The sequence below is a fragment of the Chenopodium quinoa genome, unplaced genomic scaffold, assembly GCF_001683475.1.
Source record: "Chenopodium quinoa cultivar QQ74 unplaced genomic scaffold, ASM168347v1, whole genome shotgun sequence".
In the NCBI taxonomy this organism is placed as follows: domain Eukaryota; kingdom Viridiplantae; phylum Streptophyta; class Magnoliopsida; order Caryophyllales; family Amaranthaceae; genus Chenopodium; species Chenopodium quinoa.
This window is the reverse complement of record NW_018743252.1, coordinates 6834531-6862425: the sequence shown is the minus strand read 5'-3', so window position 1 is coordinate 6862425 and position 27895 is coordinate 6834531. Positions and strand designations below refer to the sequence as shown.

At 40.6% G+C, this 27895-nt stretch overlaps 2 protein-coding genes across 2 annotated transcripts; both read right to left on the bottom strand.

Moving 5' to 3' along the window:
* Positions 1–16699: 16699 nt before the first annotated feature.
* LOC110734912 lies at positions 16700–19081 on the bottom strand. The gene has a single exon (XM_021915038.1). The coding sequence runs from the start codon at positions 19079–19081 to the stop codon at positions 16700–16702; it is 2382 nt and encodes a 793-aa protein (XP_021770730.1).
* Positions 19082–22220: 3139 nt separating this feature from the next.
* On the bottom strand, positions 22221–25679 carry LOC110735126 (GTPase activating protein 1-like). The gene is made up of 3 exons (XM_021915276.1): positions 25344–25679; positions 23600–23695; positions 22221–22729 (listed from the first exon to the last, which is right to left on the bottom strand). Exons 1-3 carry the CDS (start codon positions 25476–25478, stop codon positions 22439–22441), a joined length of 522 nt encoding a protein of 173 aa, XP_021770968.1. The 5' UTR covers positions 25479–25679; the 3' UTR covers positions 22221–22438.
* Between the last annotated feature and the right edge of the window lie 2216 nt (positions 25680–27895).

Genomic DNA, 27895 nt, shown 5'->3' with positions numbered 1-27895 from the left:
GAGCCGTCCGCCTCTTACAGAGAGGAAAACGCCCCCTACTACTGCATGGTACCCCGGGGCCGGATCGCAACCATGCAAGACAAAGTGGAGAGCTTTATTGCTAACCACAGAATGGGCCCGGAATTTTTACTGTTCGTGCCGGATCTAGAAGACACTGTCGTCTGGCCGGCTGGTACCAGCTATGATGACGGCTGCTTTGGCTGCTATGTGGCGGCCATCAAAGCTGGACTGCGCTTCCCATTACATCCGGCTGTTCAGCGGATTTTAGATGGGTATGATTTGGGGTTATGGCAGTTAGCCCCCAACTCTTGGGTAAACGTACTCGGCTATGTGGCCGGGTGCGAAATGTACGGGGTGGAGCCAAGCTTTGAGGCTTTCGCCCACATGAACTATCTCAGCCGGACCCCTAAGTCGGGTGGTACCGGCTGGTATCAATTAACAAGCCATAGGGGTTACCTCATGACGAGAGGTAAGGCGAACAAATGGAAGGATTGGCGGAACACCTTCCTTATCATTGAGGGTTCAGACACGGAGCTGAACCAACGTTTTAACAAGTGGAATAGGGATCCGCCTCTTCTCGCAGGCGGCCGCAGCATGCCGCCTGTTCCCCCAAAGGCTAAAAGAGAGATCCTAGACAAAGGACTCTTCAAAGTAGAGACTAGGGTGAACTCTACTTCAGGGGTACGAGAGCAAGTACCCCTAAACTGCGTCCCGAGCTTCAAGTGGCTCTATGACGAGTACTTTTTGGCCGCCTGTGGCCTCAGCAGTCGGTGCTCTAGAGGTAGCCGGCCTGTCAAATACTCTGTTTTTTCACGCTTTGTTTACTTGGGATTTTACTAACTTTGCTGTTTATTTTTTGTAGCTGACGCCATGAGTAAAATAACAGCATCTAAGACTGCGGCGGCCATGTTGCGGGCCTCTCTCATGCAACAGTCTTGTACCGACTCCCCCAACAAGGGGGCACCCTTGGTAGGCTTCGAAAACTCTTCTTCTTTTAGGAGTTGTCTTATGCATATACTAACTCTTTTTATTTTCAGTCGGGCACTCCAAGAGCTTCTTCCTCGCAACAACCGGACCCCAAGGCCCGGAGGACGACTGTTGCAAGCTCTCCTGGGTCTTCCAGGAAAACAGTGGCGGCTGAGAAGCAGCCGGCCACTTCTTCTAAAACCCCGGCGGGGCCGCCTAGAAGTATGGACAATTACCTGTAAAAACTCACTTGCTTCCTTCTTGACTAGGTCTAACTTGCTTTTTTACGCTTGATGCAGCCGGCCCTCAGGGGCTTGACTTGGTTGAGGTAGCCAAGTCCATGATCAAAGTAGTTCCTCCATCTGAAAGGGAGGCGGTCAGGGGTGCCGGCACCATTGACCTTGATGGGATTGCAGGGGTCCTTGCTGAGGTATACTTTTTTTTTTTTTTTTTTTTTTTTTTTTTAGTATTTGAATTCCAGGACGCCTGTTATCTTTTTTGTTTGGAAACTGACGCCTGTTTTCTTTTTGTACTTAGGCCCTGCTCCGAGTTAACAGCCTTCGCAAGCCGATTGATCGGAAAAACAAAGAGGTAAAGGCCGCAAAAGCTTTGGCCGCCTCCAACTGTGATAAGGCAATGTTTCAAATTGCCCAAAATGAAGTACTGACCATTGATATTCTTTATTATCAGGCGCAGGCTACCGCCGCTGTTCGGGCTCAGTTAGAGGCGGCCCAGAAGAAGAATGACGAGCTGGAGGCGACCGTCACAAATCTTAAGGCCGAGCTGAAACCTCTTCGCCAAAAAATGCACTCTTACGAAGCCATGGAGAAATCTTTGGCCAACGTAAAAGAACGCCTGGTGAGCCAAGAGAAGAGTCTTACCCAAGAGCTCTCGGAAAAGGCCGAGCAAGAGAAGAAAGAGCTCGTCCGGGAGATGGTGGAAGACTCCGCTCAAATCCAGCGCATGACCTGGGGCCGCCTGTTCCCCAATGCCGACTTTGCCTCATGGGAAAGAACGTACCGCCAGTGTTCGGAAACATATAATCAAGAGATCCTGGCGGCTGCTGAAGAAGAGGCGTTGGGAGATACGTTGGAGGAGGAGGAAGAGTCGGTTGTGGCGCTTGTGCCACTTGGGGGTAAGGCATCAAAAGAGGGTGCAGCTGAAGCCGAGTCCAGCAAGAAGAGTGCTGACCAGGCGGCAGCTGCTAATACTGAACTGCCCCCTTCTTAAGCTTAAAGTATATTTTCCACGGCCTGCGTGCCGTTTGCTTTGTATTTACCCGGCCAGGGGGCCGGGGTTTTGAATATTTTGCTGGTCTTTAATGACCGGCTTATTTTTAATCAAATTTTTGTTTTGATTCAAATTTGTCTAAGTATTCCATATCTAATATCCCATTGTTCACTAGACCGACTGTTGTACATGGCCGAACGTTGCAGACAGGTACAAATAGTAAGTACGCCGCCTATGCCCCTGGACGACTGGTTGTCTGTTTCCAGGATAGACGATCAGTCGGCCATTTATTCAATCGGTATTCGAACTATTTATTCAATCGGTCTGACCAAGTAAATAGTATTACCTAGTCGCCAAGGAATTAAGTAGGATAACAAGCGGCGGGTACCGGTTGTTTCCTTTTATTGCCAATGTTGGCTTTTAACTCGTAATTTGTTAACCTAGCAAGAGTAGTGGTTGAGAGTCCCTGGTTGTTAAAAAAGGCGGACGACTCATACCTTTTAGGCTCCATACTAAGTTTGAGTGACTATTAAGTTAACATAGGAGTTACTTAGTCTTCGTCACACTCTAAGTACAAAGTCCCCTACTTTGAGTGACTGCTTCCATTTTTCTAAGTACAAAGTCCCCTACTTTGAGTGGACGCCTGTGTACTTTTTTGTTGTATGATCTAGTCATTCTCAGGCGATAGATCTCATGGCGCAAAACAGCATTGCCCCTCTTTTCAGGAAGTGAGTCTAATGCCAGGCGCATGGCTTCCCAGTTTGCCTCTTCGTCATATAGCATTACTCTAAGAGTCGGCTCGTAGTGTTCTATTGGAAGAACAGCTTCCGCACCATAAGTTAGGAGGAATGGAGTTTCTCCAGTCGCCCCTTTTTCAGTCGTCCTAATGGCCCAGAGAACATGTGGTAGTTCATCCGCCCATAGGCCGCCTGCTCGTTCAATCTTTTTCTTGAGACCGTCTGAGATGATTTTATTAAAGGCTTCTACCTGGCCGTTTGCTTGTGGACGGCCGACAGATGCGAAGTAGTGTGCAATTCCTTGGTCTCCCAACCAGCTTTTGAGAACAGGCGTCTCAAATTGGGGACCATTATCAAAAACCATAGACATGGGAACCCCGAACCGAGTGATGAAGTTTTTCCAAATGAATGAAATTACATCTTTCGTCTTGATTCCCTTTACAGCCTCCGCCTCTACCCATTTAGTGAAGTAGTCAACGGCAACAAGTATATACCTTCTGCCGCCTGTAGCAGGCGTATATGGACCCAGAATGTCCATGCCCCACTTAGCAAACGGTAGTGGGTTGTGAATGGTAGTGAGGTCAGTAGCCGGACGGTGAATTAATTTGCCAAACCTTTGGCACTTGTCACATTTTTTCACCATCTCCATTGCATCTGCTTCCAAAGTAGGCCAAAAGTAGCCCTGCCGCCTTGCCCTTTGAGCAAGCATCCTACCACCTATATGAGAAGCACAGTAACCAGAGTGAAGATCATCTAGTATCTCTCGTCCCTTTTCAGGAGTAACACACTTTAAGAAGGGTTGAAGGTACCCCCTCTTGTGAAGTTCTCCCTGTATCATTTCAAAACAGGAGGCTCGTTTTTTCAGTGCTGCCGCCTGTTGAGGATCATCCGGCAGTGTACCGTTTGTCAGATATGCCTTGATTGAATCCATTCAGGTTGAGCTTCTGTCTAGGATTCCAATAGGGTTTTCCTCGATGCTTCTCTTCTCCATTACTTCCCAAAAAACAGTTCGAGGAGTATCGGAGGAGGCGGATGATGCTAATTTTGATAGTGCATCCGCCTGGTTGTTTTCTGATCTCGGCACTTGGATCAGATGGAAATCCTCAAGGGAGCCGACTGCTTGTCGGACCGCCTGTAAATACTTGATCATGGCCGGATGGGTTGCTTCGTATTCGCCATTGTACTGACTCACTATCAATTGTGAATCAGAACAGGCGTCTATTTTTCTTGCCCCTGCCGCCTTGCACATGCGGATCCCGGCTAGTAAAGCTTCATATTCTGCCTCATTGTTTGAAGCTTGAAAACTGAAGCGCAGAGCATACTCGAACCTGTCGCCCTCTGGAGATTGACATACGACGCCTGCTCCACAACCATTTGAAGTAGAGCTTCCGTCCACATATACCTTCCAGACTTGGTCTGGAACTAGAGAGTCAGGAGGACGAGTCATCTCTACAATAAAGTCAGCAAAGGCTTGCCCCTTCACTGCTTTTCTAGGCTCGAAAGTAACTTCGAGGCTCTGTATTTCTATGGCCCATTTGATCATTCATCCTGACGACTCCATGATGGTAAGGGGCCGCTTGATTGGTTGGTCTGTATACACGACGACTGCATGTGCCAAAAAGTAGGGCTTTAATTTTTTAACAGCCATGAAGAGTGCAAGACCAAATTTCTCCACTAGGGGATACCTCAACTCGGCATTTTTCAGTACGTGACTGACAAAGTAGACCGGGAGCTGACAGCCGTCCCTTTCAGCAAGGAGCACAGCGCTTAACGCATGATCAGAGACGGCCAGGTACATGTAGAGATCCTCTTTGGGCAAAGGGCTGACCAGCCTCGGCAAGGAATGCAAGTGAACTTTTAATTTCTGGAAGGCGGCCTCAGCATCCGGCCCCCATTCAAACCTTGCCTTTTTCTTAATTGCCTGGAAAAAATATAGGCATTTGTCGCCTGATCGGCTTAGAAATCTTTCCAAGGCCGCCAGACAACCTGTTAACTTCTGAACCTCTCGGATGGTACGAGGCGACTGCATGTCGATGACCGTCTGCACCTTCTCAGGGTTCGCTTCTATTCCTCTCTGATTGATAAGGAATCCGAGAAATTTCCCAGACTCAACTCCAAATACGCATTTTTTGGGGTTGAGCATGACATGGTGCCGCCTGAGTGTGGCGAAAGTTTCTCGGAGGTCCGTCAGATGATCTTTCTGAAGTTTAGTCTTGACAATCATATCATCAATATATGCCTCGACGTTTCTCCCAATCTGATCAAAGAACACAGTGTTTATCATTCGTTGGAAGGTAGCCGGGGCATTCTTAAGACCAAACGGCATGACCGTGTAACAGTATAACCCCTGATCAGTGACGAAGGCCGTCTTCTCCTGATCTTTCTTCCATAAGGGAATTTGATGGAAACCAGAATAGGCGTCCATAAAACTCATCAAGGCATGACCCGCTGTTGAGTCGACCAGGTTATCAATTTTAGGCAGAGGGTAACTGTCTTTGGGGCACGCCTTGTTTAAGTCTGTGTAGTCTACACACATTCGCCAGGTGCCATTCGGCTTTTTAACAAGCACCACATTTGCAACCCAGTCTGGGAAGTAACATTGCCGAATGAACCCTGCATCAAGTAATTTTTTAACTTCGGCGGCTGCCGCCTGACTTCTTTCTTCGCCATGGTTTCGCTTCTTTTGCCGTACCGGCTTCTTTTTCGGATCCACAGCGAGTTTATGTACTGCAAGATCAGGACTAATGCCTGGCATTTCATGGACTTCAAATGCAAAGATGTCCTTGTATTCTTTCAATAGGTTGTGAAAGTCGTCACCAAGGTTTCTCAGAGCAGTCGTCCCAACTTTGACTGTTCGGTCAGGACGTGAGTCGTCTAAGATCAGGTCCGCATGCTCACCAGCCGGCTGAGGGCGGAACTCATCCGGCCGCTCCTCTGCCAATGATTGCTATTTTCTTGCTTTTCTTGCGGACTCTGTCTGGGACGCCTTTCTCTTTTTGTCGCCTGTTTCTTGAACAGGCGCACTCTCCTTGACATTGTCAAGGTCTGTTTTTTCTCCACTTGACCCAGTGGCCATAACAGTGGGCTTGACATCCGAGAGATAGCACTCTCGGGCCATCCTCTGATCTCCCCTTAGGGAGCCGACTGTTCCATTATCCCTCTCAAACTTAAGCAGCATAAGAGACGGGATTATAACAGCCTTGGAATTATTCAGGGTTGGTCGACCCAGAATCATGTTGTAGGCTGAGAGTTCCTCTACTACTAGGAACCGGACTACCATGTGTCGTCCTTCCCCTTTTTCGCCCAGGCGAATGGGTAAATCTACTCGTCCCAGTGGATGGACGACTCCTCCTCCAAACCCTATTAAAGGGTGGGAGGCCGGATGTATGCAGTCCGTCTGATATTTCAGTTTTGACAGACATTTGCTGCTGATGAGATCTGAGGAGCTCCCGGTATCTATGAGGATTCGGCCAACTCTCTGGTTGGCCACTTTACATTCAATAACGAGAGGGTCGTCATGCGGCCCCCTTATTCCTCCTAGATCCTCTTCAGTGATGACAATCTCAGGAAATGTATATTTGGACGGCCGTTCTTGGTGAACGAAATTTACATCTAACCGCCTTATATTATCTTTGTTGCCCCTAATAGTGGGGCCGCCTCTTGAGAAGCCGCCTGCAATGGTGTAGACGACTGCATCATCTGTATCAGAGCTGTCGGCCTGTTGATTCTTTTTGGCCGACTGCTTTTTTGAGGAAGTGTTCCTCGTAGATTTCTTGACATAAGTGTCAAGATCACCTTGCTCAGCCAAGCGGTCTAGGTACCGCATGAGACTGATGCAGTCATTGGTGTGATGACCAACGTCATCATGATAAGCACAGATTTTATCTTGGTTCCGGTTGTTTGCAGAACCCTTCATGGGGACCGGCTTCTCAATTGAGAACCGTCCCTTTATTTCTTTTAGGATAAACTGGTTATCCTTGTTAAACACATACTTTGGGGAGTATGGTTTGAATTCTTTTTTCTTTTTCTGGGCCGGCTGTTTAGAGGAATCAGCCGCCCAGACCTCTTTTCTTTTCTCATCTTTGTTAGACGACTGTTTCTGTCGTCCTTCTCTTTTGTCGAACCTTTTCCCATCCGACTGTTTTATTGTACACAGATCAGTCGCCTGTATATAGGCTTCTGCTTCAATCAAGGCCTCTTGAAGAGTCGCCACCCTTTTTCGAACTAAATCAAATTTGAAGGTAGACCCGTCTTTGAGACCTCTAAAAAAGTCAGTATAAGCTACCTCATCCGGTAACCCTTGAATCTGTATTCTCATCAGGTTGAACCGCCTGATGTAAGAACGAAGCCCCTCCTTCTCGCCCTGCTGAATTGTTCCCAAATCAAGGGTCGTTTTCTTCGCAGGGATGTTCATGGCGAAGTTGGAGGCAAATAAGTAAGCAAGCGTCCTGAAGCTGTTTACACAACCAGTCGGCAGGTTGCCGAACCATTGCTGTGCGATTCCCTTGAGAGTCGCTGGGAAACACTTGCACCAAGTGGGATCATCCAACCCTTGAAGATACATCAGGTTGGTGAATGCCATCAGATGGTCTTCTGGGTTAGTAGTGCCGTCATAGGCGCCTACTAGTACATTTTTTACTTTGGCCGGCTGAGCGGCTTCAGTAATTTCCTTGGAGAAGGCCGTCGGCTGTTCACCAAGTCTAAGCAACCGTAGCTGCCAGTCCATAGGTTGGACGTTTTTTGCTGCAGGTCCACCAAATGGAGGTGGCTGCATAAAATACTGTTGTTGCGGCACAAATGGTAAGTTTGGTACCGCCTGGGCACTATGAAAGCCGGACTGACGGGAGGTGCCGCCTGACTGACTCTCATGGTACGACTGAGTATGCCTCATCGAGGCATTTCGCAAACTGTCTTGAAAGTCTGAAGTAGAGGCCGACTCGGACAATCGGTCACTCTTCTTCTGCTCTAGCAGTAGCCGAGCATCTGTGAATGTTTGCTTTGACCCGTCCGCCTGAATATGACGAACCGGTTTCCTATTTCCCGTAGGATAACGGAATTTTGTGAAATCAAGAGCATGTGGCTCCTGCTTCTTTGATTTAGGATGAGGAGTCGCCTCTCGCCCTTGAACTGGCTTCCTCTTCAGTGAAGTGGAAGGTTTCTTGGCCGACTGCTCTTTGACTGAAGCAGGCGGCTTTTTGTTGATCAACTCTTGGATCTCTCCCTTGAAGTCCCTCATGAAGGTCATGAGTTCGTTCCTTGTGATGGGAGCAGACCCATCAGTCGGCTGTTGCCGAGCAGGCGGTGCGCCTGCTGGCTCGCTTCCTGTTTGAAGATGCTCCCGTTCCCTCCTTTCGGTATGACGGGTACGTCGGGCCCTTAGGGTCCCGTCTGGAGCTGTATGAGTTTCAACTTCAAATTCACTTTCGGTGTCATGGTCCGACTGAACTTGAGGGTCGTTTAGGGGACGCCTCTCTTCAGGAGTCGGTACAGACTTGGATGCCATCTCTGAAGTACTCTCCCCACAGACGGCGCCAAATGTTTCGGGGTTTTCTGATGTCCTGCGGGAGAGTTACAATTCTGAGACTGGAACCGGACGCCTGTACCTGCAAAATAACGGAGACTCCTGAGAGCTCCGCCTCCAACGATCAAGTTAGTACCTGATTAAGGAGTAATTAATACGGAAATTAAAGCAATAAGATCTCTCTAGGTGAGAGTGTTTAATGTTGGTAATCTGCTTTGTTTGCGAGATTAGCCGGTTATTAGTGTTCCGTAATGTTTCTGTTCTGTTCCGTTCTTCAGGTTGAGATTAGTTGCTTGATCAATTGCTCTCTCAATTGCCTGATGTTCTCTTCCTCTCCTTAATTAATGAGGATTAATTAAGTATTTATAGTCTTGAGAAGCGTGCCACTCTCTAGGTTTAGGGTAAACCTAGGGCTGACCGGACCTCTAGACAGGATTGGGCCTTGTTGGCCGGTTTTCCCATTTGGCATGGGTGGACACGTGGCGTGTCTCAATTGGTCCGTAGAGGACGTATCTGTGATTGACACGTGGCAGGCTCCTATTGGCCTACGTGAAGGACACGTGGCGGAACCTGGTTGGTCCACTTGTCAGACGGTGATTGGTGGATAAAAATCCCCTAATCAATTGGTGTCAAAGGTCGTGTTATTTTGAGATAAATCAAAGGTGGTTCCATTATTGGAAGATGGCTGAAAGGTGGTATTATTCTTGGCAAATTTCCCTAAATAATTATGATCGTCTATTAGACTTCAATGTTAAAGTAATTTTCCTTATTTAGTTTGGAAATATTTTGTTTTTGTAGGTTTTGTTTTTATCATAATTTTTTTTATCTCGAATTCATATTGACAGGATAAAGTCGTATCACCTAATTAAAAGTAATTCCTAAAAATACTAACTAAAATAAATAGGGAAGTAGGGTCGAATCCGCAGGGAAACAATGTTCTTTTATTTCTAATAAATTATTATAATCTAAATTATCAAGAAACGAGTATTTTTGTGAGAAATATACTACGACAATAATTAAACTAAGGGAATAATCAATAACAAAAAGCCTAGGGTCATAGGTTCACCAATAAATAATATTTCGGGATGAAAGACAACAATCAATTATCAATACATAAATTAACCAGATTATAAAGGGCTTTCGCTACGTATTACAATCACATAATTAACTTAGCGGTATTAAATCGCATCTCTCGAATCTTGACTTAACCATTTATAAATTAATTCTACCTATTGAAACTAGGCCTTAATATTAATTCTCATCTGTCGAATCTCGAATCAATATTGCGTTACTCATACAATTAAACCTGCGCAAATCCAATTGCGTAGCATTATAACAATCAATAGGAAATTAACCACAACATTAACAATCAACAATAATAAATCATCCCTTCGTATTATTCATGGATCCCCAAGAACCCTAGAATTAAACTAGTCGTGCACAATTAAAACTAAACTAACCAAAGCAATTAAATAAGCATAATAAAGACAATAATAACGAAACAAATACGAAACAATAAAATTAAACAAAAGCAAAAGAAAAGGTATTAATAAAAGTAATAGCAATGAAACTACAAAATTACGAAGCTGAACAAAAATTCTAAAGCTGATGCCTAACTAATGAAATCTAAAAGTATCGTAGTTAAAGAAAAGCTGCAAATAAAGAACTCAAAAACTAATAAACCAAAACTAAGTCAATTGCAAACAAATAAAAGTTGCTCCTAAAAAACTAAACTAAAAGAATAATAACATGACATCAACCTCCCTCCAAAAGCTGCCCAAATCGTAGTATTTATATAGGCCTAATAACATGACAAAACCGACTAAGATAAGGCTTGCAGCACACTCTCCCGATCGGGAATTGGGCCGCCTGATCGGGCCCGCTATTTAATACCGCCTAGTAGCTAACTTCTCTTGGTTCTGGGCTTCTTTTTACTTTGGGCCAAGCTTGAGCCTTATCTTTTATTACTCTATTCGGACTAGCACTTTAATTGGTAGCTTGTAGAGTTAATCCTTTGCCAAATCGAGCCCTTAATCACCGAATTAAATTTATTTAGCACGGTCTTGAGCTTAAAATAATCAGTCATAAAATACAATCCGACTCTAATATATTCGTAGTGGTTTAATAAGCTTGGAAATTATCATACCAACTCTACAAAAACACTAGAAAACATATATTGGTAATAAAAATAGCTCCGCAGAGCTTAAATAAGCACAAATATGAACGTGGGACGGGGAATAAAAATGCATATAAGATAGGCTCATCACATATTAAGGCATATAATATATCATTTGAAAGCTCTAAAAATCTACTTTCTAACCCAATTGAAATCAAGTCAATATCTTTTCTAGATTTTAATATATAGTCAAAATAGTGCAAAGGTCAGTTTTGGACCGTTTGGTATTTCATTCATATCTTTGTCGTTATAACTCGGAATTGGGCTTATGATATATCATTGAAAAGTTTATTTCAAAAGATACCTAACCATATAATATTTGCATAATTTTGCTCAGTTTTGGACTGTGGTTATGAAAAGAGAAAATGAGGTTAAGGTTTATGGATTTTGGGCTAGAAAAAGTGTTTGGGATATGAAAAAAGGATAGAATGGCTTAGGAGGATGATAAGAAATGGAAATGGCTTGGAATTTTAAGCAAGAATCAAGTGTTCATTTGATCTAATAATCTACTCGAATCAAATGGCGGCGAAAGGTTTATTATCACTGAGTTTTGGTCGAGGAGACAGTTTTAGGGGTCTACAAATATATACTTGTAGACACAAAAATAAATCTCCCTAAATAAAGCTTGATAATGAAATGTGTATCACCGCCTAATTGGCTTTGGGTTGTGTAATGAACCTAGAGATTGCTTGAATAAACTCTTGTTCAAACCCAAGCCACTTTATTCTAACCCGGCCATCAGTCTTTTTTTGAAATCATTTAATCCTTTTAATTAAGCCTAAACCCCTTTGTTTAGTTCAAAATCCGTAAATCTTAGCCTGAAATAAGCTTACCTGATTTCCGAACTTTAAATTTTTTATATGAAATTAAACTTATATGGATGGATAGCCCTTAAAATCATCTTTCCAATGATACATCATAATAAGCATGAAGGAGATATGAGCAAAATGTTAAATCGAGCCCAAAATCGACACCATTACACTATTTCGGTCATAGCTTAAAATTACAAAACAACTTGTTCTGATTCCAATTCGATTTAGAAATAAGATTTCTAAAGCTTTTCAACGATGTATTATATGTCTTATTTCAAGTCCGGGGCCAAATGTTATGATGATTTTAAAATCGGCAAATTCAACACGGGGGACACATGAATCTGCTCGCAGGTTACACAAATTACTCATCTTTATTTTTTATTCTTATTATTCGCCTCATTAAATTTTAAATAACTCTAGCTTTTATAGTTTATTCAATGCATCAAATTAAACATCAACCTCCAAGGAACCCAGACGTGATAATCTGGTGTTCTATTTCAATTTCTCTAGTTCAATTTCAATCACAACTCAAGTGATTCAAAAGTCTAAAACAAAACTTGAAGTTTTACCTTAAGACAAAGCATGAAAGGTACAATCTTATGGGATGAATTCAATTTCATTTTTTAGTTTAATTCAATTCTTTCGATTTATATTTTTATTAGAGTTGACTAACGATCTATTCATGTTGTAGCCTTTAAAGTGCGCATTCAAAGTATGAAATTTAACTATTTTCTTGTAGATTAATTATCTTATATACTTATATTAATGTCAATACTTTGATTTATTTCTTATATTCTTGCATGCTTAGTTGCTTCCAATTCAATGTTATTTGCTATATATTATTGCATTAATTACATGATCATCATATAGTATATTAATCAACATATGTATTTGAATACTATGACTAATATATAAGATAATATGGACAACTGGTTTAAGAACCCGTTAATAATCTTATTATATTGTTTAATCAAGTGATCAATATTTTAAACAATTTTTCGTGTGCATTAATATTCAATAATCGACTAAACATATTATAGTTTGGAGCGAATTGAATCTTTATTTGTATGTCTTTTCGATGGCAAATAATACATGTCACAATAAGAACAAAGTAGATGCCAATATGGGCATTTGACTTCTTGACTCAATTCCGTACCATAATTCCCAAATTCCTCTTGTGTTTCGAGACCATATGGAGTTAACAATCTCATAGACTGTCAATGGGGTGATAATCTTCATTTATCAAATCATTGTTGCCTTCAGATTTATATCGCGGTTGCCTTTTGACCCTTTCGTTAATGAACCACCAACGATTTTTCTTAAAAACTTGTTGGCGGCTCATTATTTTGTCCCTTGTCCCATTTGATATAATGTCAACAATTGCCATGCACATTCGATTCACACGTGCTAAGGTAGGTCAACTGTTATGGAGCCTACAATACTCCTTAGGAAAAAGAAATACAATCATTGAACATGGGTTAAGGGAAACTAGTGTTCAACTCTAATTCAACTTCACCAACCCACTAGGTATCCGCTCTTTGGCCTATAAAGAGGTCCTGATTCGCAACTTTTTCGGCCAACTCTAGTTATGTATCTTGGTTTTTAGTGTCGAAAGTTGGAATGGCTTAAATGTTAAAAGCCATATAGTAAGGTTTAGGTTTTATTTTGTATGTTGTAAACTCTGATTTTATTAATATCATTTGCTTTTGTCAAAAAAAAAAAAAAAAAAAAAAAAAAAAAAAAAAAAATGGTTACCGAGTCGTTTTCAAATTTTTGATTGTGATAACTTTTTAGGCTTGTTTGTGTAAAATGCTAAATTGAGTAGATTTTGTTTAATATAATATCATCTAGGTGTGTTGTGATGTGGGAGGATTTTGATTAATTTAGGGTCATAATCTTTGTTGGGAAAAATGTACATAAAATACACAATCAAAAGCGGAAACTCATCTGTAGCATTTTCTCTGGACGTTTTTCCAAAGTGAGCCAATTTTGGCAAATATTAACCAAAATGGTTCCGTGGCAAAAGTATTTACCAAACTAAGCTTCCAGGCTAAAACGCTGTCTCGGTCAGCGTTTTATGCCTGGGTTTTTTTTATAAAAAAATCAACCTAAAAACGCTGTCTGGGACAGCGTTTCTGTCGTTTTTTTTAAATTTTTGTAATTGCCTTTTATTTATAAAAATGTTTTTAAAAAACAAAAACAGTTATACCAAAGACGCTGTCCCAGACAGCGCTTTATGTACAAACTTCCTTGTACCTAAAACGCTGTCTCAGACAGCGTCTTATTTTCAACCTAAAACGCTGTCTGGGACATCGTTTCTCTGCTGGTGTGCAAAACAGCAGCAGAATCAGCCTTTTGCCACTGATCTGCCACTTTCTTCTGCCCCCACCCACCACCCCCTGCCATGATTCTTGCCACCACAATCCACCAACAACCCCCACCATCGACCACCATCTGCCACCACTTTTGACCTCCAACAACACTTCAACCAGCTCCACCACCAACCCCAACCATTCAACAACCGTCGATAACCACCCACCACAACCAACAACACTAAAACCACCATGAACAACCACATTAACCACCACGGGCCATCCTTTCTTCCCCATTTTCGACTATGGATTCCAAATGTCTGTTGTTTAACGTACATTAGCCCTGAAGGATCTATTTTGACTGACATAAATCCGATTTGGATAAATAAGCAAACAAAACTTCAAAACACAAACAGATTCATTCAACCAGCATGTCTTATATTGATAATGCAATCGTTATATACAACATTCCAGGAAAAAGGACAAAACAATGATACAATACGTTCGCTACTCATCAATTTGGTGTAACCCTTCCCTAGCCTCACTGTCGTCCCTTCGTCTTGGACGACGCCGAGTGTAATGGTGAATGGTGGTGAATGGGTTCCGGCGCGGGGGGGGGGGGGGAGTGAGCTGGCTGGACGATGCGTCCTCCTGGGTTCTGAAGGGTGCAGAACTGTGGAAGATGTACTCCTCTGCCTCTGTGTGCGACGTAGGATCACCTCCACTGCTACTCTGGCCGGGGTCGAACCGCGAATGGATGGAGTGACCATCATCACCGTCCCGCTGTTGGATGAGATGACCGTGACCATGTCTGCGTAAGGAAGTCGCGGACATATCTCGCATCCGCTGGACCTGGGCTCTGGTGGGTCCGTCTGTAAGGGTGAGGGACAGTGCATCATACATCGCCACCATATCCGCCGCCTGTAGTAATCATCGACCAGTCAAGTACATGATATTTAAAAAAGTTAAAAAATGAGGATGATAAGTATAGTTAAAGGAACTCACATATCCGCTAATGACGTCATGTGCCGGGTGGTAATGGGTGGACGGTGGTGTGTAGCTGGGGTTGATGAAACGGCGTGTGATAAGCCTGTACCACACCATGTACGGATCGTCATGATCCATAACGCCCTACATGGGATAACCCTGAACGACATGACCCAACCGCTGCTCCCATAGCTAAAGATACTGCCAATGCTCCAGTGCCCAGTTTGTCTCCGTCTTTCCCCGACGGTCAATGTCGTGAAGGCGCACGACAGTGTCACAGTTCTGGGGAATAAGCTGCTGCAATCCGAACTGTCGCATGACGCGGTCAGGTAGGTAACTCTCCACAACCTCGAAACAGATCAGGGGGACCCGGGCACGCCACTCTCCCTGATGCTCCAGTAGATGTGCAGGCATGACATCTACCAACTCCGGTACATACGGATCCCATGTGATCTGCAATAACACATCCTAAATAAGTTAGTCCACAATCAGTATACACAGTACCTAAATGATTACAAATGTCTTCAGAGTTTGTACCTGATCCTCAGTGAGTCGATCAAGGGCGTCTCGGTAGTATGGGAGACCCGTCGCCACATGTGCCTGTGTGAGTATGGGGACCATCCACCTGGGGCAACAAATTTGGTAAGTATGTTTACAAAATGAAATCGTATATGGGAAAAAAATGACACATGTTACAAACCTGCAACCGTAAGCCTCATCAGCTGCAGGGCGAGGCGGAGCGATGTACGGCTCATACTGGTCATCCTGGTCCTGTCGCCCCGGACGATGTACAGCAGGCCTACCTGGTCTTCCTACGTGGATGTGCTCCCAAGCCCATAGCTTCAATAGCAAAACACAAAACTATGTTAAATATGACATTACTCATTGCATAATTCGCTTGTGATAATATACGTAGTATACCTGAAGCACAAATAGAGGTCCTCCAATCTCGAGCGCACCACTCCGTGAGGCTCTGCAAAGTTGGTGATACAACACCGCCAAAGAGGCACTACCCCAGTTGTATCCACGGATATGCTCCCAGTCGTGGTCCAACAGCTGTAGGTAAATAAGCTGCAAGTGGCTCCCGCTCTTGTTGCCGAACAACACGCCGGATATGAGGAAGAACAAGTACGCTCGAGCGTATCTCTGTACTGTGGCGTCATCGGCCTCCGCAGGCAAGCCCTGGAAAGTATCTCGTAACCAGACCGTCCTCAAGGCGGAGCCCCTAACATCGTTGGGACCCAGCTACACCCCGAGAACCCGCACAACCAATCCAACGGGATCGACTAGAAATGATCCCGTCACCGCAGTCCCCTGTACTGGAAGGCGCGTAAGTATTGCCACGTCCCGCAATGTCACAGTCGCCTCCCCAACTGGTAGGTGGAAGGAGTGCGTCTCTTGCCTCCATCTCTCCACTAATGCCGTGACAAGGTGTCGGTCGATCTCCCTGAATCCCAAGCGATGTACACCGCCAAAGCCAGCGTACGTCACGTACTCAAGGCAGCGATCATGGACAACCCATGGGGTCCTGTAGTGCCTGCACTGTAGTGGCTTCGCTACGTCACCCTGAAAACACAGGAGCATTTATAAGTAACAAAAGATAGTACATCAAAGAATCCAAAAACGTTAAAGATGAATCATTACCGTCAGGTTCCATACGTCGACGCTCCGATGGGTGTCCTGTAGTGTCAGGACAGAAGGGTCAACAGGTCCGGGTGTCCTATCTTGTACGTCCATGATATCTGTTCATTGATAACGTTACACACCAAACACTAACACAATATATTGAATACTAATTTCGATTGAAAGGCATAAACAGGAAATCTCGAACATCCAACGTACAAAATAAAATTCATCGAATTGAACACAATAACACATAATGTAGAAAATTATAACTGTTTCATCAAAATAACACCACTACATACTACTATATCAAATAACACATATACACTTAGGTCCTATGTTGGTCTAGATGGACAAGTAGTGCGGTTGTGACCTTGTTGGTGACAACGGCTGCATTTGGTTGGGGGCCGGTTGCTGTCATCCATCTCATTGCGTATGCGCTTCGACTTTGGACGACCTTTTCCACGTATCATTGTGCCGTCCGGAATGATTTTAGGGCCTACGTACTGTGCCCACTGTGCCCAGGTTGTCTCGCAGGGGATCGGCCAGAAGTGTGGTGCATAGGTGTTCATGTAGGCGGCCGACTGCAACAGAGGGTCCACCCAAGGCCGTTCTGATAGTGAGTATGTAGCACAGGCTGCTAGCACATGAGAACATGGGAGGTGGAATATCTTCGGTTTGTTGCACGTACACGTTCTCAACTGCCAGTTCACCGTATGCTTGTGGCCTCCTTTATTACCAACTCTCTCTCCCCTCTCTGTTGTCACTTGGTAAATATGCAATCGCCGGTTATAGGCATCCACTCTATGATATCTGGCTTTAGCGGTGTTCTTCTCGAGGATGGCAGTGACCTTTAAGGGGTATGGAAGTCCCTGATCAGACCTAGCCTCAGAAGACTCCCTTCTCAAAGTGAAATACTTGTTAACTCTGTGGAAGGTTAACTCGACAAGGGACATAATCGGTAGAAACCGAGCTCCTTTCAGCACATTGTTGAATGTCTCCGAGAAGTTAGTAGTACATATACCATACCTGCGACCACTGTCGTGAAACAGAGACCACATAGGGAACGGGACTTGAGCAATGTACTCAATGGCCTTGGGACAGGCCTCACCAATGAAACACAAATCAGCTTGAAGTTTTCTTTCTTGCCTTTGGTACGCAGCGGCCTTGAACATGTCTCTCATATCGTTACTTCGCACGTGAGTCTTCAAGTTAGAGGCTATGTGGCGGACACAAAACCTGTGATGCGCTCGGGGCTGGGTGAATCCAACATTGGGATCATTCATTGCTGCAATGATCCCAGGATGCCGATCAGAAATAACACAAAGGCCATCCCGTTGCGTGACACGATCTCGAATACAACCTAGGAACCAAGACCAGCTGGAAGTGTTTTCCCCTTCAACCACCGCAAATGCAATAGGAAATACTTGGAAGCTTGCATCAACACTCGTAGCAACCAACAGTGTTCCTTTATACTTCCCGTACAAGTGCGTCCCATCGATACAGATAACAGGCATACAATGTTTAAAGCCATGTATACAAGGACCGAAGGCCCAAAACACTCGTTCAAACACTTCCATGTTGCTGTAGTATACACCATCCACTAAAGCTTTGTGTTTCCATACGACACATGTTCCCGGGTTCGACCGTAGGAGTGCTTGCATGAAGTGGGGAAGTTTTCCATATGAACTCTCCCAATCCCCAAATATCTCAGCTATAGCTTTCTCCTTGGCATACCACGCTCGTCGATACGGGGCATCGAAATGAAATTGCTTCGAGATCAGTTCCTGTATGAATTCCACTTTCAACGAAGGATCTTTCCGCACAAAGGACTTCACGTACTCGGCTATTACGGACGAATCCAAGTGTGGGTGATCATTAGATAGTACTTCACTGACACATGTCTCCCGATGCGGGCCTTTGTACGTGACTATGGTAAAACCACGTGAGTGCTCACTCGATTTGGTACCCCGTAGCATCCAACCACATTTGTTCTTGCATCGCAGATGTAGGACACCATCATTCGAGGTCACTGTGGTGTAGAATTGATTCCTCTGAATAGAATACATCTTCACCATTTCTTGAAGCAGTTTCTTGCTCTCAAAATACATTCCCTTCTCAAATTCTCCCCCGGGAACAAAAGAGGTGTGGCTACCCGATTCGGCCCAATACTGATCAACTTCATAGTTCTCGGGTACCTCACTGAACCAAGGTATGGGAGTTCTAACCAACGGCTGACCATCTTCCACCTGTGTAGGTTCATCATCCCCGTCTCCGTTCTCGTCCTCATCATCCATTTCCGCATACACATCATACACCGAAAATTCATTATTCACAACATCATCAAAATGATTTGGCTCTTCTCGAAACCGTGAACCATCATCACCTTGCATAGGAGAGTAGCTATGCAATTGCATCGGCGAAGATGCCACGGTGTTCGATGACGACGGAGCAGGCTGGACGAACACTATCACGCGTCCCCCCGCATGTACTGGTGAAGCTATATGAGAACTAAAAGGCAAGTGAAATTGGTCGTCCTGCATCATTCGAGTGAAAGAACCCATCCCATATGCATTCGATGGAATGTGGTTTGCGGGCTCTTGGAAGGACGCGGTGTTGTAATCAGAGACATATGTAGCTTGCTGTTCTGCCCGAGTACTTTGTTGGGTACATTTAGGCACTGTTTCTACATATATCTCATTGGGAAAACCCTTCATTCCTACCATGCTCCTCAAACCTTTCAAATGTGTCTGTTCGTAGAGACAGGTAACACTTGCACCCCATGACGAGTATCACACCTCATTTTAAGGTTCAGTTCACCAGTCATAGGGTTTGAACCAATACAACTGTGAACCTCATTCATCAGATCAGTCACAGTCATGTTCGGTTCAAGTGTTATAAGGTCCATATTCCCTCCACTGTACTCCACATTTGATCCATTACACAAAATTTCACCTCCCCATCGACATAACAACGCTACATTTTGTCCAGCCATATTCTACATAACAACCAAAACACATTTTACGTAAAGCCGTTAAATCATCCCTAAATCACCACAATCAAACAAAATTTTTTTACATACTATACAAATTAACTACTAAGAACCCCTAAATCACCATTATTACACAACAATGTAGGTAATTACAATTGTTCAAAACCTAATAATTATCAACCATTGTCATCAATTTTCAACAAAACCAACAACAACAATTCAACATTATCCAAACTATTATCAACACTAACAATATCAACACTACCATTATCAACACTAACAATTCAACAATTACCAACACTAATAATTCAACAATACCAACACTAAAAATTCAACATTTTTAACACTAACAACTCAACCTCATCAACATTTTAACCCAATTCCAAAAAAATTAGAAATCACCAACATAAACCCTAGAATTTAAAACACAAAGAAAGTTGAATGAATACCTATTTCAGGGTGAGGGGAGTGTATAGTGGGCTACACGGAGGGCGACGGTGGAGGTGGCGGCGCCGGCGGCGGTCTATACGGAGGAGCACAGTATGAGAGAAAGGGGGATTAAGTTAGAGTTTGGGAAAGAAGGGGTTTGAGAATGAAGGACGAGGAAATGAAAGGATGAAATACGCTGGTGCAGGAAAAAAAAACGACAGAAACGCTGTCCCATACAGCGTTTTTAGGTTGATTTTTTTTAAAAAAAAACCCAGGCATAAAACGCTGACCGAGACAGCGTTTTAGCCTGGAACCTTAGTTTGGTAAATACTTTTGCCACGGAACCATTTTGGTTAATATTTGCCAAAATTGGCTCACTTTGGAAAAACGTCCTGTAGGTTGGGAAGGCAAGAAGCCAAGAACGTGTCAAATTTTGGCGTCGATCGAAGAACGTCCGGGTCTGGATCGGATGGCTAGACTGAAACTGCACCAAGAAGGACTCAAGTTCTAACTCTCTGCCTTCTTTCTGTATGAGGGTGGGATGTTTGTTGCAACACTTTCTAACAAAAGTCAACCCCTTTCTACTTGCTTTTGGTCTCATTATAAGACCTGACAAACTAACTTTACATAGGCCCAAATATATAGATGAGATGTGGCCTTATGGAATTATAATTAATCTAAGTGGGCTCTTTCTTCACATTGGAGGGAAATGTCCAACAATCATCTAATACTCAACTGTACATCCATTTTTTTTTTTATGATCATGACCCATCATTCCTGTCGATAACTAAAACGAGAGAGCTCCAGTTAATCTCCGAGATTAACATTTTAAGTTAATTTCCTCTCACAACTTTATGCATTGATTTCTGTGCCACTTTATTATTAAGAAAATAAAAATAAAACAATATATTGTGAGAGAAGATATATTTCCATGTTTATCCCAGAGATAAACTTGAATTTTCCCTAACTTAAACTATCTATCTATTACATGCAAGTAATAGTGAAACTAAGAACGACACTTGACAGCGTATTATTAGAAAAAATTCCTCCAAAATTACTTTCTTATAAAAAATTATTGTTACAGAAAAAGGATGTTTGTATCTAATTTATGACTTTCATTTTACATAAAATATAAAGTAAACTTCTTAAAATAAAAATTTGCCTATTATAATAATTTAATTTAATTAAACTTCCTAAAAATTCTAATTGTCTGTTATAACAATTTAATTATTTTATAACAATTTTTTTTATTATTTAATATAATTTTTCATCGTGTTAATGTGTGTTGAGTCAATTAATTATATTTTATACTTTTCTTGTAAAATTAATTTTTTTTATAATTATTTGACAAACATGCATTGCACGGGATTTAACCTAGTGTTTGAATAGAGAGAAATAAAGAGAAAAGAATAGAAGAAAAAAAGGAGAGATACAACATCCTTTATTGGGACATCTGAAGTAAGGAGGGAAGTGGAAATATCGTTGTCCTTCCCTTTTCAATAAACCAAAACCCTCCATTGTCGGAGAGATCTAGAAAAAAAAAAAAAAAAAAGTCGCCTTCTCCCTCCCCTCACCTCCCTTTCCCTTCTCTCTTTTTATTTCCCCTCCCTTTTCCTTCACTATTGTTATCCAAAGGGTAATTGGCTAAATCAAAAGTCAAACGCGAAAACGACACTCCTTCGTCCCAAAGGAAACTAGAATATGTTGTTTTCCTCACTTTTTTGTTGTCAGTTTTCAAAATTATCATGATTTTAATAAGTTTGATCAATTATTTTTTCCTGAAAACAGAAAAATAGAAACAACTTTTTCTAGTTTGATCCATTTTTGTTTTATTAAATGACACATATCACATGATTAGTTTTTAAAATACAGCGATACCAAACGAACCTATAGGCTTGTTTGCCATCTTTTTTGTTTCACTTTGCAGTTTTTTGGAAAACAAAAACCAAAACACAAGAAAAAGGTATTTTCATTTTTCGGTACTGTTGTCAGTTTTCAAAATTATCATAGTTCTGATAAGTTTAACTAATTTTTGAGTCATTATATGATAAATATCATATGATTTTAAAAAACAGAAAACCCCAGAGATACCAAACGAACCCCTAATTTCCTGTTTTTAAGTTTTTGTTTTTCGAAAAAACAGAAAACTGAAAACAGTAAACGATAACAAACAAGCCCTTAATTTGTTAAAACATCATGAATAAAACTCAATGATTTCTCCTCAAGTATTTCGTAGGTCACAAACATGCCTTCCACTATGCCATCATATAATAACTACATGCGCACCAATATTTATTCAAAAGCTAACATTATGTCGAAAATGATAGTATATGAGAATAAGATTAGTTAAGAGGTTTCAACATCTTAGCATCAAAATTAACTAATTGTTCTATTTTTATAACTTATCACATAGTTTAAAATTCTTGATCAACAACTGAGCATCAAAATTCACTAATTGTTCTAATTTTATAACTTATCACTTAATTTCAAAATTCTTGATTACATACAAAACTTATCAGCTAAATATAGATTATAGTACTTAGATTCATAACATTCTCATACATGAGATTCAATTACCCAACATGCTAAGGCAATAAGGCATTTCACTTTATATATACAAAAAGACCACCGGGACTAGATCAGATTACGGGTATTACAGAGATCGAGTACTAGGAAGATCAATCCAATGCAACTGGAGCTCAATTTCACCACATTCGACATTTCGAAGTCTAAGGAACATGTTTTGAGTAACTTTGCCATCTTTCCAGACAATGGAGCTCTCCTCTACCAAGCAGTTTTTCCTGTCTGGTATCACTTTCTTGATAACAGTTCTATCTGGAACATCTTCGAGATTCAACTTTACTGCCTCTAAAAATGGACTGATATCGAACTCTGCGTCTCCCATTTTGTCATCCAGGGAAAATGTGTCATGATCGTAAACAAACTGTAACAACACGAAAAAGAACACGAGTTAGTCACATTAGATTAGGTGCAAAAGCTTGATGACTAATTCTTTGGTTATTTTTCAACGTATTCCATCAGTTTCAAACTATAACCGTCACCCTGTGCATTCTTCCAAGGGTGTCTTAAAGTCCCTCACCCAAACTGTAGTACAAAATCATCCTCAAAGATCTCGGGTTGTCATTTCATTTTATGTGACCACTTAAATGATCTAGCTTTTATCTTGTACACCAAGAATATTAATTTGAGCTAGATTAATTGGTAGTACGAATATGAATTTTATATCAAATTCCGTCAACATCATTATTATCTATAGTTGTTCTATTGGCCAAAAAAACTTTCTACTCTCCGTTTACATTAAATTTAGAGTATTGCTACTAACTTTTACAAGTTTCTTTCTTGGTGACATACAACAAAGGGCAAAAGCTGTCATCAAATCATCAATTTTTGAAAATAAGTTAGGTATTAAACGACAAAAGAAAAAAAGGTTGGGGTCCAAATTGTAGAAAATATATTAAGCATAAGCTAAGAAAGGTGTTTAAGTAGTTGAGACTTCACATGAGTGTTTCCTTAATTAAATAGGATTATATTATATACTATATGATCAGCACCAGCTAAAATTTAGATTAAGGTTTTGTGTAGAAAAAACCAGAACTCTAGAAAATGAATCCAGGATTTGCAAGAAAGTATAATTAAAAAGTATGAATCACACCATTAATTATGATGAGTGTTCATTTTGAAAATTTACGTGTAGAGAAATGTAACGTATGAACCTATGAAACAATTACGATTTTTAATAAAAATGAAACAATTACGATGAATTTGCTTATAGAATTAAGCTCAGAATACTTACAAGTTTAATTGGTTCATTTGGGTCCGTAACACAGAGAGTTAAATCTTCATTCCACTCCGGATTAAGAGACTTCCTAATGATACAAGTCTTGAGTTTCTGCCATAAAAATCAAATAAAACACAAGGGTTAATACTTAATATTGAACCAAGATATAAAACCAACCATCAATAAGTTCAAAACCATTACTAGTATCACTTTTGTTTATTGGTGCAATAGTTCACTTTACGAACATCTATTTACCTAATTGCCTACATAGTTAATAAGCAACTAACAGGGGTCGAAATTGTTGTTAATACTCTTACAGACTAAACGACTAAGTTAGTTAGAATCGAGATTTTGGCACTATTGTTCAGTCAAAATAAGGCGTTTACCAAATTCTCTCTTTTTTTTTTTTTTTTTTTTTTTTTTTTTTTGTGTCCTACTCTAAATGACTTCATACATTATAAAGGAGGACTAGAGGAACGTGTACGTAACGTCGATGAACAATTTTTCTGATTTCACCGTGCTGAAGTGAGGCCAGATGGATTGGATTTAACTTGAGTTATTTTAGTTCAGGTCATATTCAGGTTACGAGTCATTCAAATTAATTAGAATGAGGTAATACACATGTTAAATCATATATTTAATGTCTATTGTTGATTAATTCAAATTAAGGACTCTAAGGTTATTTTTAATACGTACTCATATTCTTGTGAAATTTCAACAGATTATGTCATTAACCACTTTGAAATTCAATGACCTCAGGGCTCAGGGTTAGGAGAGGAAAAGTCTTTTATTCTAGTAAGATCAAACTTTTCAAAGAAAAAGCTTTAGAAGGTTGAAGTAGAATTGTATATTTTCTCTGCTACAAGTACCTTTTTTTTTTTTTTTTTTTTTTTTTTTTTTTTTTTTTTTTTTTTTTTTTACAAGTCTGTTACAAGTACTTTAGATATTGCAAAGTTTGCACTTCTAATAGAGTATATTCACAAACTTATCATATGTTAGACTCGTCTTGATATTATGTTAGACTTGTCTTGATATTAATGTTTAAATTTTCATCTGAAAAATGTAATTATGGAACGCGGATATATACTCGTACAATGTTTTTGTTATTTTCTTAAAGAATAATGAAAGTATTATATCCGTTTACGTTATGTTTTACAAAAAATACTCAATAATAGCACATAATGAAAAACGAAAATAATAAATGTACGGAGTAATATTTTTTCGAATAGTAAACAAAATTTAAGAAGACTTCAATTAATAACACAAAAAATGTTAATACTGTACATCATAATGAGTCCGTTACCGTAACATACTAACATCCGCTTTCGCCAAATAAAATTAATCAATTTATGAAGATAATTAATTATTGGTCTGATTATAGATAGCCTGACAAAAGATAATTAAAGCAGAATTCAAAGTGACTTCCTTTACTTTCTTTAATACTTGTATCTTTCAGTCAACTTAGCTCTTTTTTTTTTTTTTTAATTTTATTTTATTTTTTTGATTCATGATTCCATGGAGCATAACCCATTAATTAGACAAACAAATACGAATTAACATTAAAATTGACACAAATGACTTGTTTTAATTTTTAAACAGGACAAAATTGTGAAATGCTGAATCAAATGAAGCATTTTCCAGACCAAAAGTAATTTTATACCCATAAAAAGTCGACCCCAAATACTGATATCAGAAAAAAAAATTAAAATAAATAAATAAATAAAAATATGAGCTGTCACGGTAATTGACGAGTACAAACCTGTTTACCAAGACGAACGATAACATACGGATCACTGCTGCTAATATCACGAACAGCGAGATTAATACCACGTTTAACCCGAATACGAAGCAGACCCAATGCGTTGCCAATCGGATTCACCTTTTTGTCCGCCATTCTTCTTCTTTTGAGAAAATATAAGAGAGAAAGAGAGGGAGGAGCGTAGGTGTAAAGTGGGTGAAGTTGACAAGAATGAGAGAAAGAGAGTTAAGGGGTATAATAGGAAAAATAAGGATTAATGTTTATGTTGTGAATTGTGTTGTTTTTGTAAGAGAGTTTTGAGTTGTAACTCAAATTATTTTAATTGGTTTGGAGTGGAGTGGACCAGCACCTTGTTTATATAGACGGTGATGGGTCCTAGCTAATGGGCCTCACACTTATATGCACCGCAGCTAATTACGCGCTGGATTCCTGGTTACTTGTAACTTGTTTTACTTTCAATGTACAATTTGAATATTTTGATCGAGTCGAGTTTGGATGGGTTCGGGGTAATTTTGAGTTTAGAATTTTATATTCGTTATATGTATGGAGTATATAAGAATATAAGTTATCTCCGTAATAAATCTAGCTATTGTGAATGATAGTCCGGTGATAATAGGATCAAGATTAAATTTAAAAGGTTTTTAATAGACAAGGTGTTTAATGAAAATGATCCTTATTAGGTAGGGTCAAATTGTTTGTTTTATTTAATAGATAAATAAAGTAAAAGAAAATTCTCAATGGTGACCCTGTAAAAATGAGACACTGAATTGGTGGTCTTCTTTTTTTTTTTTATTATTATTATACAAGCTAATCCCAATTAAGAAATTTATCTCACTTATGACGTTAATGAGTGTTATTTAGTTAAAAAATTAACTATGGTTAGCTTTGAAAAAAGATAACTTAACTAAAAAGAAAAACCACCAACCTAGCCACCACCTCCACCCTCATCCCCCACCAAGCCTAGCCACACCACCTTCACCCCCACTTAAGTCACTGAACTCCCCTCACCTGAACCCCTGAACCTCCTGTTGGAGATATTGTTGAATAGTCTCATTGGTTGCTTCAAAATAAAAGAACAAAGTCCCACATTGGTGAGTTAAAGAGATTTTACCTTCTTTATATATTTCTATCACTCATGTTTATACTTGAGTAGTTTGTGTGGGCTAGATATGGGTATCCCCTCGCGCGCCGCCGCCACCGCCTGGCCCGGTTCGTGTTTGTGACACGTGCGCGGGTGTGGGTTGGATTTTACACATGATTCTAATTTTTTATGCAAACTTTCGGATAACGGTCACAATATCATCATCGATATTGTAACTGTTATTACGTGGATTCAGTCAAAGATTGTCTCCTTGATTTACTCCGTAATTATACCAATCAATTAATTTGGCTGATTATCTTCCCCAAAATTATCTCTTCGTTTTACCGTTTTCTTTGACTGATTACCGAGATTTTTTCCATTGATTATGCTGCTCTTCTCGGTTTAAATATTTGGCTCTTTCGGTTTTCATACACACAGAAAAAATCCCTCTTCTTCACGGATTTTCCCATTTTCTCACAAAAATATTCAAAACACTATTCGGGCATTGTATTATTGAGTTCTCAATTCATCCTTGCGAAGTACACAGTTCGGATGAAGTCGTGTAACCCTGGGGGTCGATTGCTGTGAGTCCGTGTGTACGTGTGTGGGGAAAATTCGACTTTAGGGCAGTGATTTTTGTCACGCCACGACATTATTCTTCGGTTTTGAGATAAGTTTTACTTAGTTATTTGCCTTATTTTCTAACATTCTAAAGTCGATTTTTTCATATTCATATTATGGCTGATTTCGAAATTCCTACTGTTGTGCCGTTGAATTCTTCCATGGTTAATGCTTTTATTCCTGACATGTCTAAAACGGATCCTTTTGACGGAAAAAATTATAAAATGTGGTCCGATAAAATGGAATTTTTCGGTCAAATTGGTGTAGATTATGCTCTTGATATTGACTCTGCCCCTCCGAATTCTGTTAGAGATTTTGCTAAGGATAACAAAACCTGTCGTGGAATGCTTTTACATTACATGACTCAACCTTTGTTTTTAATCTATAGCAAATATAAGAAATGCTAAGGAAATTTGGGATGCCCTAAAATCTAAGTATGTAACCGATGATTTTGGGACTAAAAAATATGCTTGTAGCCGTTGGTTAAATTTCCGTATGACTGATGATAAATCTATGCTTAATCAAGTTCATGAGTATGAAACTCTATGTGCTGACATTATTGTCGAAGGTATGAAAATTTGTGAGACATTTCAGTCAAATTGTCTTCTTGAAAAACTGCCACCATCTTGGGAATCCTACGTTCATTCCATGAAGCATTAGCAGAAAGATTTCACTCTCCAGGAATTAATTTCTCACATCAAAATCGAGGAACAGAACCGAATTCAGGTGAAATCTAAATCTCGTGATCATTCTTCCTCTTCTGCTAACTTGGTTGAATCTAAGTCTGCAGGAAAAAATAAAGTATTCAAAGGGAAAGGACCTAATCAGTGTAACACCCCAATAATTCTCT

Excerpts from the sequence above, each read along its gene's own strand:
- LOC110735126 (XM_021915276.1), bottom strand. The coding sequence starts at position 25,478 with ATGGCGGACAAAAAGGTGAATCCGATTGGCAACGCATTGGGTCTGCTT. Across the intron at positions 23,696-25,343 it reads TCGTTCGTCTTGGTAAACAG|AAACTCAAGACTTGTATCAT; the intron begins GTTTGTACTCGT and ends TTTTTATGGCAG. Across the intron at positions 22,730-23,599 it reads CAAATGAACCAATTAAACTT|TTTGTTTACGATCATGACAC; the intron begins GTAAGTATTCTG and ends GTGTTGTTACAG.
- LOC110734912 (XM_021915038.1), bottom strand. The coding sequence starts at position 19,081 with ATGAAGGGTTTTCCCAATGAGATATATGTAGAAACAGTGCCTAAATGT.